Source organism: Phaenicophaeus curvirostris, chromosome 3, assembly GCF_032191515.1.
Source record: "Phaenicophaeus curvirostris isolate KB17595 chromosome 3, BPBGC_Pcur_1.0, whole genome shotgun sequence".
NCBI lineage: Eukaryota > Metazoa > Chordata > Aves > Cuculiformes > Cuculidae > Phaenicophaeus > Phaenicophaeus curvirostris.
The window spans coordinates 85,237,272-85,251,474 of record NC_091394.1 but is presented as its reverse complement, the minus strand read 5'-3'; the positions used below and the strand labels follow the sequence as shown (position 1 = coordinate 85,251,474).

The following is a 14,203-nucleotide window of genomic DNA, read 5'->3' as shown; positions in this document are numbered from 1 at the left end:
ACAAGTAAGAATCAGGTAAATCATCCATGCAGGACTCCCTTGCATACTTCCCTTCATTATAACTCCAGATATTTTTTTTCATTTGATGATTGTTTTTCCACATGACTGGTCAAGTCATGACCTGGCTTTTTTTTAAGTGTTTGCCTGCAAGACAATTCACCTGACAACAAATATACCTCTGCCTTGTGTTTATGAGCATGTGGTTCAGTGATACGCTCTGAGTCTGAATAGCAAGAAAATCACTTGTGAATAAAAATCACATTCTAGTCCAGCAAAAGATTAAGAATTCCTCCAAAACATTTACATCTGACAGCCTTATGTTAACCTCTGCAAAATGATGTGTGGATCTCTACTTGCACTATGGGAGAAATTACCTTATGTTGCCTGTAATTGTATAATTCTTAAAAATAAGTCTGCTTATACATCTGATGAGATCTTCTTTCAAATATGAGTTTGTTAAAACCATTCAGAGTTTGAAAACTAGTCCTAGGGGAGAAGTTTTTTAAAAAATAAAGAAGTTATACAAGGGCAACATCAGCTTATCCTTTTTCTTCCAGTGTTGTGTAATCAGTTGCATGAAAATAAACTTGATCTCACTACTCATGGGTTGACACTTCATATATAATCAGAATCATAAATGAATGGAATAGCTGGCATACTTCAGATAACACACATTTATGAACAGCACATGAATGCTGCTTTATCTGTCCCAGAAATTTTTCCAGGATGTAATTAATGATATATCAGGGCCAAAAAGCTCACTGTGCAAAATCTATTGGAATGTTTCTGGGAAATATACCTGAGATATTCTGCCAAAACATGATGATGTGGCACACTTCAAAGAGGGGCAAACCCATTGCAAACAGGGGTAAATACATTTGAAGGTGGTGCTGAATGCCCAACAGCAGAACACTCCAAGGATGCACTGAGAGTGTTCCCCCAGCACAGACAGCAGGAGCAGGTATGGTGTAGGGGTGTATGGTTTCTGGGCATGAAATCCTGAGTCCTTCACTTTATTTTGATTTAGAGCCCCATACTGAATTCCTAGCAGAGTGTAAGGAAAGAAGGAAATGTGTTAAAAGGAGAGAAAAAAATATCCCCATAACTAAGCCTCTCTTTCTGATGGCCACTCTGCACAGCAGGAATGAAATGCACTTTAGTTCACTCATCTCTGCAGTAACTTGTCAATGTTTTGAACAGGATTCATATAGTGCTTGAGGCACTCTCTAGTAATCACTTCAGATGCCAGCTTCCCTTTGAAAGCAAATCTTACACATATCCACTGAAGCCTTTCCACACCGCACAATGCTCCCACACCATCCACAGAGACCCGGTAAATTTGAAATAATAAGCACAAAGGGCAGCAGGGACTCTGCTTTGAAATTCATGGCGGTTTCTGAGGGAAACAGAGAGGCTGAAACAATATCTATCCTGTTTTGTTTTCCCCTTCCCAGATCTACAGTAAGAAAAAATTTTAAATGAACTGTGGAAGAATGGGTGTGTTTAATCTTCCGGCGTGGGATAGGAAATCCTTTGAAAAGGAAAATAAGCTTCAACATGACTTTTACCTTCCTAAACAGACTGGTATAAGACCTAAACAAACAAAAATGTTGAAATGGTCCTTGATAGGCTGAAACAATGCTGCATCTTTCTTTACAGCCTGCTGGTTTCTAAGTTGTGTTATTTCATAGCAACTCAAGCAGCCACTGCATAGTTAAACTTTCCCCTGACTTGCACCAAAAGAACATTTCTTGGAGATCTGAATTGTTTTGGAGCTTGGCAGTGAAGAGGCAAAGCTGGATCTCTGACTGTATGTCCTCCTAAGAGATAAACTGCAGTTCAAACCACAATTATGGGTTTGATGCAGACATTATTGCAGACAGATGACTGGCTTGTGTTCAGCAGGACTTCAGGCCAGAAGATGGTAAGAGTCCCGTCTGACCTACAAAACCTGCGATGCTGTGAATTTTTAATGCTTCCTTGAAATGAACTTAGATGCAATGCTAGGTATTCTTCATGTCACCTTCTTCCCAAACAGATGTCCGTACCCTGGCTCCCGTGCATAGTAAGCGATGCTGGTACTCACCAGATTTTGGGTTGCAGAGCACGGGGGGACTGCTGCTGAGTGTTGGGCTACTGCTGAAGTACCCACTGCTGCCACAACTACTCATGCTGCTCCTCCGTACTGCCGACACGATCTTTATCTCCTTGGTGGGACTCACTACAAACAGAGATAAAATACAGAGAGAAAGAGAACCAGTCTCATTAAACCATTTTTCCCTGGTTTCTTTGAAACAATAGCAATAAGTCATACCCTCACTGACAACACTGGGAAGGAGTTAATGTGTTCTACATAGTTAGCAGACTCATGACATGAGTATAATGGTGTAGCCAATGTGATGGCTGAACTGCTCCCACTGCAGTGTCTTCTAGGAGGCATTCAAATGACAAATTACTTTGGGCTTGGGGAATTTTAACCAGTTCTGTTTGTTCACAGACACTGAATTTTGATCAGTATCTGAAATGTTATTGACACAGATAAAAAAACACACCAGGGAGCTAAAGATTCAGTAAACTGAGAGAATGGACAATCCCTATGAACAGGGACACACGATACCCAGCTCTGCTCTTTTTCAGACAAACACTGAAACCCCTTGTCCAAAAAGGACTTTGTTAACAACCCATGGAGCCTCCCTACAGACAGCAGTATAGCACCCTTAGCAAGTTTGCAGATGACACTAAGCTGGGTGGAAGTGTGGATCTGCTGGGGGGTAGGGAGGGTCTGCAAAGGGATCTGAACAGGCTGGACCGCTGGGCTGAGTCCAATGGCATGAGGTTTAACAAGGCCAAATGCCGGGTCCTGCACTTGGGGCACAACAACCCTGTGCAGCTACAGACTAGGAGAAGTCTGTCTAGAAAGCTGCCTGGAGGAGAGGGACCTGGGGGTGTTGGTTGACAGCGACTGAACATGAGCCAGCAGTGTGCCCAGGTGGCCAAGAAGGCCAATGGCATCTTGGCTTGTATCAGAAACGGTGTGACCAGCAGGTCCAGGGAGGTTATTCTCCCTCTGTACTCGGCACTGGTGAGACCGCTCCTCGAATCCTGTGTTCAGTTCTGGGCCCCTCACCACAAGAAGGATGTTGAGGCTCTGGAGAGAGTCCAGAGAAGAGCAACAAAGCTGGTGAAGGGGCTGGAGAACAGGCCTTATGAGGAGCGGCTGAGAGAGCTGGGGTTGTTTAGCCTGGAGAAGAGGAGGCTGAGGGGTGACCTCATTGCTCTCTACAACTACCTGAAAGGAGGTTGTAGAGAGGAGGGTGCTGGCCTCTTCTCCCAAGTGACGGGGGACAGGACAAGAGGGAATGGCCTCAAGCTTCGCCAGGGGAGGTTTAGGCTGGACATTAGGAAAAAATTTTTCACAGAAAGGGTCATTGGGCACTGGCAGAGGCTGCCCAGGGAGGTGGTTGATTCACCTTCCCTGGAGGTGTTTAAGGCACGGGTGGACGAGGTGCTAAGGGGCATGGTTTAGTGTTTATAGGAATGGTTGGACTCGATGATCTGGTGGGTCTCTTCCAACCTGGTTATTCTATGATTCTATGATTCTACGATGAATCACCTGAGAGAAAACTGGTGTGTTTTCTGTTGTCATGGTTCTGCTTGCGCAGGCAAAATGGGCTGTCCTGGCTTTCTGGCACCAAGCGAGATTTCTCAGTGAGGAGCTCCATTAATCGCCGCCGCCGGCGGAAATTCATTCTGCACTGGTAGAGCAAGTTGCTGTCCATAAAATGGTGCTTGTTGGACACTAGGAAAATAAATTGACAGAAAGTCTGTACCTGGTAGGGCTGAAATCAGATCATACCTATCTGCAAGGTGGAGACTGCACACCTTGGTGTAAGGAAACAACACTCAGAGCTTTCCCTTCCCCTCTGCAGGGTCAGAAAAAGGAGGTAGGTAGTCAGCTTCATGCACATGGCTTCAACATATATGCTTTCATAGCATCAGTAACAAAGCAGGAACTTTACTGGTCATTGCTAGGAGGAATTTTTTACGCTACCTTGATTAATGACAAACACTTCTTATTATCAAATGGAAATAGCGGTACTTTATCTTTCTATGACAGGTTGCATAATGGTCCACCTCCATGCATGCTCCCTCTGTATGCTGTCTGCTGGTCACCACAGGCCAGACTTAGCTCCTTACGTCGAGTGTTTTGTAAATTCATCAGTCTAGGGTGGCCCCTGGGAGCTCTGACTGATTACCTCGTTTGGAGCTACAGGGCAGCAGAGAACCGAGACCTGTGTATTTCCTCTGTCTTGTTCACCACAGACACCGTGTCCCAGACACTTCCTGCAAGCCGCTTCCTCCCCTTCATACGGATACGGAAGGTTTGGGAACAGGCACCTGGCCAAAAATCATTTCTTACATAATGAATAAAAGTTTTAATTACAACCAGTTTCAACACTGAGTGCAAATTCCAGGTTGCTGGCGTCAGAGCAAGAGTGCCAAGCCTACCCGCAGCCTGCAGCATCGCCATAACATCTGTGTGTTCACTGCCACTGATGCTGCACCTTAATAGTGACGAAAAATGCAGCAGCTGGATGGAGCTCTGTGCCAGATCCAGAAAGTGCTCTGACTCCTTCAGGGCTTGATTGCAAGAAAGCCCTCAGGAATACTCCTGCATTAGTACTGCAGGATCTTAAATGGCTGCAGGAGATGTTTTGGCTGTGTTTTCTCCATCTTCACCTGTGAACACATTCCACAGAAATTATTTCCACAGTTATCTTTTGCATGAAGGATCTAAGTTCTGAATTTACCTAGTTTATAAATTGGCCTTCTTCCAATACTGAATCAAGAGAACTGTTTGGTTACACGTATTTATATGTAAAGTGTACACAACAACACAGATACGCACTCAGAGGTCAGTCAAGTCTTCAAGTACATGACTCAGTCATTTGGCCTCAGCCTCCTACTGCAGACTCTCTCCTTCGGCAATGCTCTTTGCTCTGCTAAATATGTGGGGTCCAAAATCAGCAGAGGCCAAGGTGCTACACCAGATGCAGAGCATGGAGCCCTCCCTGCTTGGTTCCCCTCTTTTTCCTCATCCCCAACACATTCTTTCTTGCTGTCAGCCCTTCCTGATAGCTCTGTGTGTCTCAGATTGCTCTCCATGAGCCCCAGAGAAACACACCACATACATGAAAATAAGGCCGTACTTAGACATAAACTGCCGGTGTGCCATTTGATGCTTATGAGTTGAGTGAATAGCCTCAAAGAGGGAAAACGCACAGTCACCTTCTCCAGCAGATGGTGGTCAGAAAGAATATTCATCCAGGGATGTCAAGTTATTTAGATGGTAAAGAAGATGCCAGTTCTAGCCATGACCCTCAGGACACCGTCCTCCATACAGAAAAAGAAACTGCTATATGGGGTCAGCCCATCTTGCAAAGAAGAGTGTCTCTTGCCTGCCTGGGCCACCATCAGAAAGGGGACTGTACAAATGGACTTTTGCCTTTGGGACACAAGGAATCAGGACACAGGAACCTTCTAACTGCAAGCCACCACACAGACTGTCTGACAGAGTCCCACAGTGTGGCACAGACTGGAGAGCATTTCTTAGAGATGTGAAGGAAGGTAGAGTTTTCACACTCTACTTTTTTTTCCATTAATAAAGCAAAAGGGTCATGCCAGACAACCAAATTGCAATGTTTCACCTAAACAGAAGACCTCTGTTACCTAGATTGCTTGGTTCTGTTGAAAAGCTTCAGAGCAGCCAGTGCCAACTGGCTTTTCTAAGCTCCATTTCAGTGCTGAACCTGTCATTTCCTCAAATTGACCATATGCATCCTTCACTAGCCAAATGGCTTTACTAAGTCAAATTCAACGTTGCAAGGAGTTTTGTACTGTGCTCTGATACATTAATTATTGCAGGCACACACTGCTGCCATGCTCCTCATTTTAGACACATGTAACGTGCAATACTATTAAACAACACTTACTAACGATGACTATTTTTGAAGAACAAAAACAGAGGAAGAGAGATTTGGAGAGTTGCCTACATCCAGAAAAGAACTTGCTATCAGAGGCAGAGTTAATATGTAGGTGTTTGCAGCTACCAGTCACATTTTCAGATTACTGACACCATCAGTAAAAGTAGCGGTATCTAACAATATCCTATCGCATTATTAGAATAACCTGATCAAACACAAAGAAAGCCTCCTTTTTTTTTTTGATAACATCTTAAAGTGTTTCCTGAAACTTCAAAAGGCCAGGTCTACTTATTGAGTACACTGTTTGGATTCAGAATCTTAAATGAAAGAGGGTCCCACAAATATTCCTTTGGAAGTAGAATTACTGTTGCCAACTGTTTGCAATGCAAGGTATATCAGTATGATTTCTGATTCATGTTAAATATCATTGCACTACAGATCTTAAGGAAGACTATTCTGTTCTGTTTGTGTCATTAACTGAAGTGCTCTTACAGTCCTCAGAAATCACAATAATCAGAAATCAACACACACTCATGTTGCAGACATCATACAGCACTCTGAAATTCTAGAGTCATTATTGACCGTGAATAACAGAATGACAGAATCGTTTAGGTTGGGAAAGACCTTTAAGATCAAGTCCAACTCTCAACCTAACACTGCTAACATCACCACTAAACCATGTCCTTAAGCACCACACCTACACATCTTTTAAATAAATCCAGAGATGGAGACTCAACCATCTTCCTAGGCAGCCTGTTCCAATGCTTGACAACATTTTGGTGAAGTAATATTTCCTAATATCCAATCTAGACCTCCCATGCTGCAACTTGAGGCCATTTCCTCTCATCCTATTGCTTGCTACTTGGGAGACAAGACCAACATCCAACTCGCTACAGCCTTCTTTCAGGTAGTTGTAGAGAGCAATGTCTCCCCTCAGCCTCCTCCTTTTCTCTAGATTAAACAACCCCCAGCCACTCCTCATAAGACTACATAACTACATACAACTACTATATACTATGTGACCGCAGACCAGAAAGAAGAGGTTAAGGAGAGTGAGGCAGACATCAGTTCCAGCTGCCTCTGAAGCACTCCAGATTACATTACTGTTAAGAAAAGAAAAATCAGACTATTTTCTCTGGTATTTCTCTGATCAGCACCTAATATTGCAGCTTTAGTGGTTCTTGTGCCTGGCTGCTTCATAGTTTCTGTCCAGATACATAAAATAGCAAAGTCCATGCAAATCTTCTTTCAGCTTCTGATTCTGACATAAAATCCTGGGACCTGCGTGGAGTTTAAACAGCCTTTTCTTTTCTTCTTTTGCAAAGAGGCTGATGCACAACAAAGATGGGTAGAAAAAGTAGCTTTACGCTAATTTCCTAGAACTGAGGAGTCTTTAGAAAATACAAAAGCCTATTTTAATAAATGGTGTGACTCATATCTTAAAAATCAGGCCATTTTCATAACTGGCTTTTCCCCCAGAACCCTCCCACCTCTTCAGTTCCCCATGATTTCTAGTGCTGATTATCTGTGTACATGTCCACTGCAGCAACTAACACTTTCTACAAGCCGAAAGCTACAGTTCCCAGTAGGCCACATCCAGTGATGCACTCCAGCTGCTCTGCATGTCCCCATAAACATGATGCTGTCACCATACAAGCCCATGGCTGGAGCTGGGGAATAGCTGCTCCGTGTCGAGGGAGCACTGGGAAAGAGATCAAAGTCCCTCGAGGAGTTGGATGAGCAGCTCTTCTCAAGAGAGCAGAGGAGATGTTTAAGTGTGCACTTGTTTGTTTGTCTGAGCATAAGCTAGTGCTGGGGTTAAGAGGAAGAGGTTATACAAGCATTAGCAGAGTATATGGAGTTTCAGTGCTGACATGTCATATCTTTCTTCACTTGAAGACAAAACATCACTGGACTCTTTCCAGCAGTACACAACACATTTCCAAGCCTTTCACTGCACGAGGCTGTGGTCTCAGTCTATTTGCAAGTACACTTTATCTTTTTAGTGAGATAGTTTCCTCTGTTAAAATTATGTTAATGTGAGTTCAAAGCTGCAGGAGATTCTTCACTTTTTACTATCTGAAATGGTCTGAGCCTTCATATAGCAAGTCATAGATGACTATCCCAGTTTTGACCTCTGATGTGCCAGTATTGCCCCGAAAGAGCTGAGGTCATATTGAGAACAAATGCAGGATGGCACACATGCTGGCAGGCTACACAGAAGGTGGAGGGGCTGCTGGTTTATCTGAAGGAGGGCATGGCCTGAGCTGCACCCACTGACTCCCAAAGCGTGCCCAGGGAAAGGTCAGGCTCCAGTCTCATATCCTTTTGCTTCTTAATCCTAACCCTCTCCTATGCAGAACTGGTGTTTAAAAGGGAAGGAAACAAATCAATGCTGTAAAATAACAGTTCCTTAAAAAAATGCCTCTCTCTGTGTACGTCACTCAGCTTGCTGAGCCCATCTCCTCTGCACCTCAGGCCTTTTGCCAGCTCTGTTTCAGTCCTTGGCCAGAACTGCAGTGGAAATGCGTGCCCACTTTGGCTTTCGCCGAGCAAGGATGAGCCCACAAGCTTGGAAAACACCAACCAGCTGCATGGCTCGCAGGCTTTCAGCTGCTCCTTGCCCCAGCTCCATGCCACCCACCTCTGCTGCAAAACCCTGCTACTCCTGCCCCACCTCTCTTCCACCCCTGCCTTGCACCAACACATGTGCAGCTGGAGGAGAATAACCGACACTTTGTTCTGCGTTGGACAATGCTTTTCCCACTCCTCTCAAAGCCTTCCTGTTTTTCTAAAGCTAATCTGGCATCTGCAAATGCATTTTCATAATGGCACCTATTCAGATTAGTTTCCTTTTACACATTGATGAATTCCACCTGCTTGGAGCTCCCTCAAGTCAAGGAAGAAAGACTACACATGTTCAGTGAATGTGGGGCCTTGGGTCCTGGATTCCCTGCACCTTATAAACACGATGCCTGCATCTCCGCCTTTTATGAATGTATCCATGCTACACAGGGTGTTGATAAGCCTACATGTGAGGGTACTCAACCATCATGCTAAACTCTTGGCAGTGCAACTGTACTAAACAGGGTTTTTTTCTTGTTTGGATTACAAGACATTCACTTTGAACAGACAATGAATCTAAGCTTGAACTCCTTCTGTCTTGTATAAAACCGCAAGGCAGATCCTGGCCCTGAAATACAAAATGCAGAGAGCTGTTCCAGCTCATCCTAGCTAAGCGTAAAGCCAGTAAGCATGTCCAAAAGTTGACAGGTCCTGAACCTGTAAGTAGGTCCAGGAAAAAAGCTGTGTTATAATTAACAGAATCATGTCTCCTAAGCTGTTTTAATGACACGTGATATATTTTGCATGTAGTACAAAAGAAGTGTAGACCATTTTTATACTGCCTTTAAAGTATCAGGATTGTAACAGACGACTGTCAAAAGTTCCTTGGGAACTGAAATACAGAGTATCCTGCTCCTATTAAAGTGGTATGTTCTGCTCAGTGCATTAACTTTTGTTTTTCATCTGCCTTAAAACAGATATGCAGATAGGCGTTTCTGTGTACATTTTGTATTTCCAGTAGGTTTGCCATCTATTTGCAGTCTATTTTCAAATACACGCGACTTACTCTAGCATGAAAAGCCAGTGTTGAATCACATGTATTTCAGCAGTTTATGTATGAGGATTTATCGTCTCTAATTTAGCAAGTTTACAGAACATAGCCAACTGCTTTTCTTTGCTTCCAAATAAAGTATGGAAAGTACAGACTGTGGCAAGGGAAGCAAAAGACGAGAAGGCCCATCTGGGTATCTTTTTCTATTACAGCTGTTAAAAACTGAAACCGATTCTCTGTCAGAAAAACAGAATTTGATAGTTAATATGAAAAGGAATCTTCATATGTTATTTATATAATGCACAGAGCGTACGGCTCTTTCAAAAACCAAACCTGTTCCCGCTTTTAGATAAATATAACTGCAAGAGAAGCACAACAAGAAGACAATGGAGGCTGGAAGATTATACAATCACAGATGAAGTTCTTATTCTCCAACTTTCCTACCAGGGCAAAAGAATGAAAAATATGCAGAGTAGTCTCTAGATTTAGCATAAGCAGTTGAATTACTGTGGGTGCAGTTACTGCCCCTATATAGGGGAACTGCTAGGGAAGGACTGTCACACAAACAAACAACTGAGTGCCTCTGCAAGGCATCATTGCAGGGGGAACTGGGCTTATATTGAAAACAAAGTTGTGCTGCAACACTTCAAAGACTAACTGAAGGTTTGTGTTTTACTGAGATAAGTCAAGGCAACATCTGTAAAAATATGATGATTTATAATTTTTAGCATGGAGTATACACAGTGAATGCTTGGATATACCCAACAGCTGATGTGATCCAGGTATTAGATCAACTAGAAAAATGATATAAAAAAGTCTATACGTTAATTTAGAAGGAGAAGACCTATGACCTTTTAAGTCAAAGATTTATGAAATAGTTCAATGGCACTTAAAAACTGCTACCTGCAGTTGATACTTCCAAGAAAAGGGCTTCTAAAGAGAAATCTCAATTTAAGGAAAAAGTATACATATTACACATATATGGCAAGCCTTCACTTACAAAGGTCAGCTAACCATAAGCAACTGGACATCTGAAGTAAATATAACAACACTCATCATGAGAAAGGAAAAACTTGTCAACAAAAGCAAAAGAAGTCATACTCTGTTAAATATTTAATCTACTTCCACAATTATAACGAACTTTCACCTGTATCGCATATCTTGATGCTTAAAACTAAATGCACTGATCATCTTGCTAAAGGCAATTTTGCTGTACAAAAGGCCTTGCAAAGAATAGGGAAAACTGAATTCACATTTTAAGACTTTTCTGCAAAGATAGGGAGATAGCTTATGTCAATATTTACTGTTCTCACTAAGTCACTACAAAATGTTTGTTTTCATCCCTGAAAGTAATTTGCACTGGGGAATTTTGCTGATATAAAATTAACTCCTGAGTGGTGGATAAGCACCTGACTCTGTGTTAAGCCAGCAGAACACTTGCCTCCTTGGAATGCATCTGGTCTGGCCAAGTGCAATTGACTCAATAAAACTTTTTAAAGCTGGAAGGTATTCCAAAGGGGAAGTGGGGGGGAGGAGGGAGGGAAGAAGACGACACATCATGCCTAGGAACTCACTCAGCCTCTCCTCATAAGAGGGATGCTGCAGTCCCTTAATCATCTTCATGGCCTTCCACTGGAGTCTCTCCAGTAATTCCTTGTCTATCTTGAACTGGAGAGCCCAGAACTGGACACAGTACTCCAGATACGGCCTCACTAGCAGAGTAGAAGGGGAGGATAACCTCCCTCAATCTGCAAGAAAGGCTGTGGAACCTTCTTCTCTGGAGATACTCAAAACCCTGCGCAACCTGCTGTAGGTGAACCTGCTTTAACAGGGCAGTTGGATTAGATGATCTCCAGAGTTCCCTTCCAACCCCTGCCATTCTGTGATTCTGGGACATCTTGCCACATATTTAGTATCATTATAAAATCCTAGCACTGATAAAAAGTTTCAAAGGAAGATACCTGCCAGCCAGTCATCCCCAAAAGAGATTTTTCTATTCTCACTCATTCCCTCTATGGCCTTTCCAGAACTGATCACATATGTGTTCCTCTGCTAGCCTAAGGCTGAGAATCTGCACCCTGACCTCCCTAGAGCAGAGTGGGCAGCCATGCAAATCGCTTTGTGCTGAACCGTGTTGCAGTCACCACCTGGGGAAGGTGCTGGAGTAGAGTCAGAGAGGAAATTACACCAAGCATATGAACTTGTACGTCAGCAGCATCTTGGGAAAGAGAAACTGCAAAAAGAGAGAGGTGATCTGGCATGAGAAGGCGAGCACTGTGGCTCAGACGCACACTTCTTGCAGGTTCAACTAGGAGAGCTGCACTCACCATATCGTCTGTGGGGCAGTGCAATCACTATGTGTTTAGACTCGAGACGTATTAAAAAGTATTTCTAAACATGCTATGGTTGGTCATTGCCAAAGAGGAAATAGAAATATTCACCTTGTGAAGTGCAGGCTCTGTCCCAAGAAGGCATAGGTTACTCTTAACAGTATTAACCCGATCCTAAACCAGCAAGTTGAGATTCCACTTGAGATTCCAGATCTTAAACATTTCTGCAAGGTGAGCAGATGTTTCTTTGTGCTCCCCCTTCCCTGCAGCTTCCATACCCAGCGAATCCTCAGAAGAGGACAGGAACACTTAGTGGGTCATGTCAGTGTGCTCTGCTGCTGAGGCCAAACGTGTAGAGGGTAAGTGCTGCAGCCAGCACCATGAGCAAGTATGAACCAAAAAGTCAAGCCAGAAAGAGCTCTGTGGATGATGCCCTTTTCCTCCTTGGACATCTCAGTATCTCTGTTTTCCAGACTGACCAAGGGCTGTGATTGTGTGTGGACAATCCATCTGCCCTTAGCCCGTTCCTGCTTTGGTCTGATCTACCCTGGAGCCAGCAGAGAACTTCCTTCTTTCATTGCATGCAAATTTTAACCACAGTAGCTAATCCGTCTCATCATTTCCATAGGAAGAGCCAGTCTCCTAGAGGAAAGGCTTATCTGTTAATATTACAAAACTCTATGTACTTCACCATACTAGAAAAGGGCTTTTCTACAGCTGTGAAAATGTATCTTGTGCACCTTTTGTCACTTCCCTTACTGAATGTGCATCACTGTGTTTATAACTCTTCACACAACCTTTATTCCTGCATTCTGGTAAATACCATTGGTGTCCACAAATTCAGAATAACTACTGGCAATTACACTGCCAGCACAAGCCTTCAGGAAATGTACAGTGCATAATACTCTGCTACTTAATTTTTATTTTTCTTCCATAATACCTGGGGGTACCAGTCTATAGGGAAGAACATCTGGCTCCTATTTGTGAAAATGGTGGTTAGGAGGTTATGATTTGTAAGTTCCAGTGGGAATTTGGAAGGAAACAATTCAGCACTTAAGCACATTTCATCATTTTCATGTATGGCAGGGGAAATATGTATAGTTATGTATGCCCAAAGAGATTAGGAAAATTATTTTTAAACTGAAACATTTGATGTTTTTACAGCACTTATGCAATTCCTCTTAAACCACTGTTTTCCTTTTTAAAATTATCATCAGTGTTCATTTCCTGTGTGAAACCTGGTTTATGCCTGACCAATTAAAGCGAAGATAAATGTGTCAGGAAGCTGTTTTGAATACAGTACCTCAGCTGCAGAATAGAGCTTCTCTGAGTAATTGAAATGAAAGTCAGTATCAGTAAAAATAAATTGCACAATTCAGTTGTGGCTGGAAAATTACTACTGAGACTGGCAACTCAATGCAGCTATTTCTATTACTTTTTATTGCATTAAGTAAGGTAATAAATACTTCATATGAAGAGTAGAGAAAGCTCTATTTTATTCCATATTGTGGATATCAAACAATACTGCCAGCAAAAGACTGCCTTTAGGGCAGGAAAATGTTTTATTCTTCACTCCTGCACAGTCAAGAGTCTTTATGCTGGTTCTGCCAACAAGGATGCCAATTAGTGTCAAGTAACATTTTGGTACTGCTGATGAGATACAAAACAAAGGGAGCATAGTATGGTGAATTTACTGTACTTTTACTGCTTTCTCTTTTTTTTTTTTTTTTGCAATTGGACCTAGAATTCAGTGAGACAAGGGGGGGACAAAAATACCACTCCTGCTGTTTTACAGTTTATATTCCAGTTCTGTACTAGGAGTTCACATTTCAAGTTCCCTTCTCAGAGAAAGTCAGCATAACATAAACCCCCAAAATGTGAAGATCATGCCCATCTGCTAAGGTGAACCCCAGCCCAGCTACATATTAGTTCTGATGGTACTTTCCTAACACTATCTAGACAAATTGTTTCAGTGAAATCCAGAGAATAAAATATGAAATCTGCTTAGGAGCGTGCACAAAGCATGTCCACTGCTAAAGATAAATCTCAAACACGTCACCCAGTTTTATTTTGCTTCCAGCTTTCCCATCAAGTCAGTGTGAAATCCCCACCGAGTTACCTTTACCCCACTAACAGCTGAGCGAGGAAGAAGATGGTATCTTGTAGAGAAAAGGCCACTTCCTCAACAATCAACTAATTCCCAGCACCCTGCTTGTGCCCCTTCCCGAGTTTCAAATCACTTCCTACAAGAGCTCTTTCTGGGCTGTTTTGAA

The 14,203-nt window shown here is 42.8% G+C and overlaps 1 protein-coding gene across 1 annotated transcript in view; it reads right to left on the bottom strand.

Annotated features, from left to right (window-relative positions):
- DEPTOR (DEP domain containing MTOR interacting protein) overlaps window positions 1-14,203 on the bottom strand; it is a 78,761-nt gene that overhangs the window by 24,167 nt on the left and 40,391 nt on the right. The window contains exons 5-6 of the mRNA XM_069854585.1: window positions 3,614-3,799; window positions 2,087-2,221 (exon numbers count right to left, since the gene is read on the bottom strand). Coding sequence (XP_069710686.1) covers window positions 2,087-2,221; window positions 3,614-3,799 — 321 coding nt within the window. The remainder of the gene's footprint in view (window positions 1-2,086; window positions 2,222-3,613; window positions 3,800-14,203) is intronic.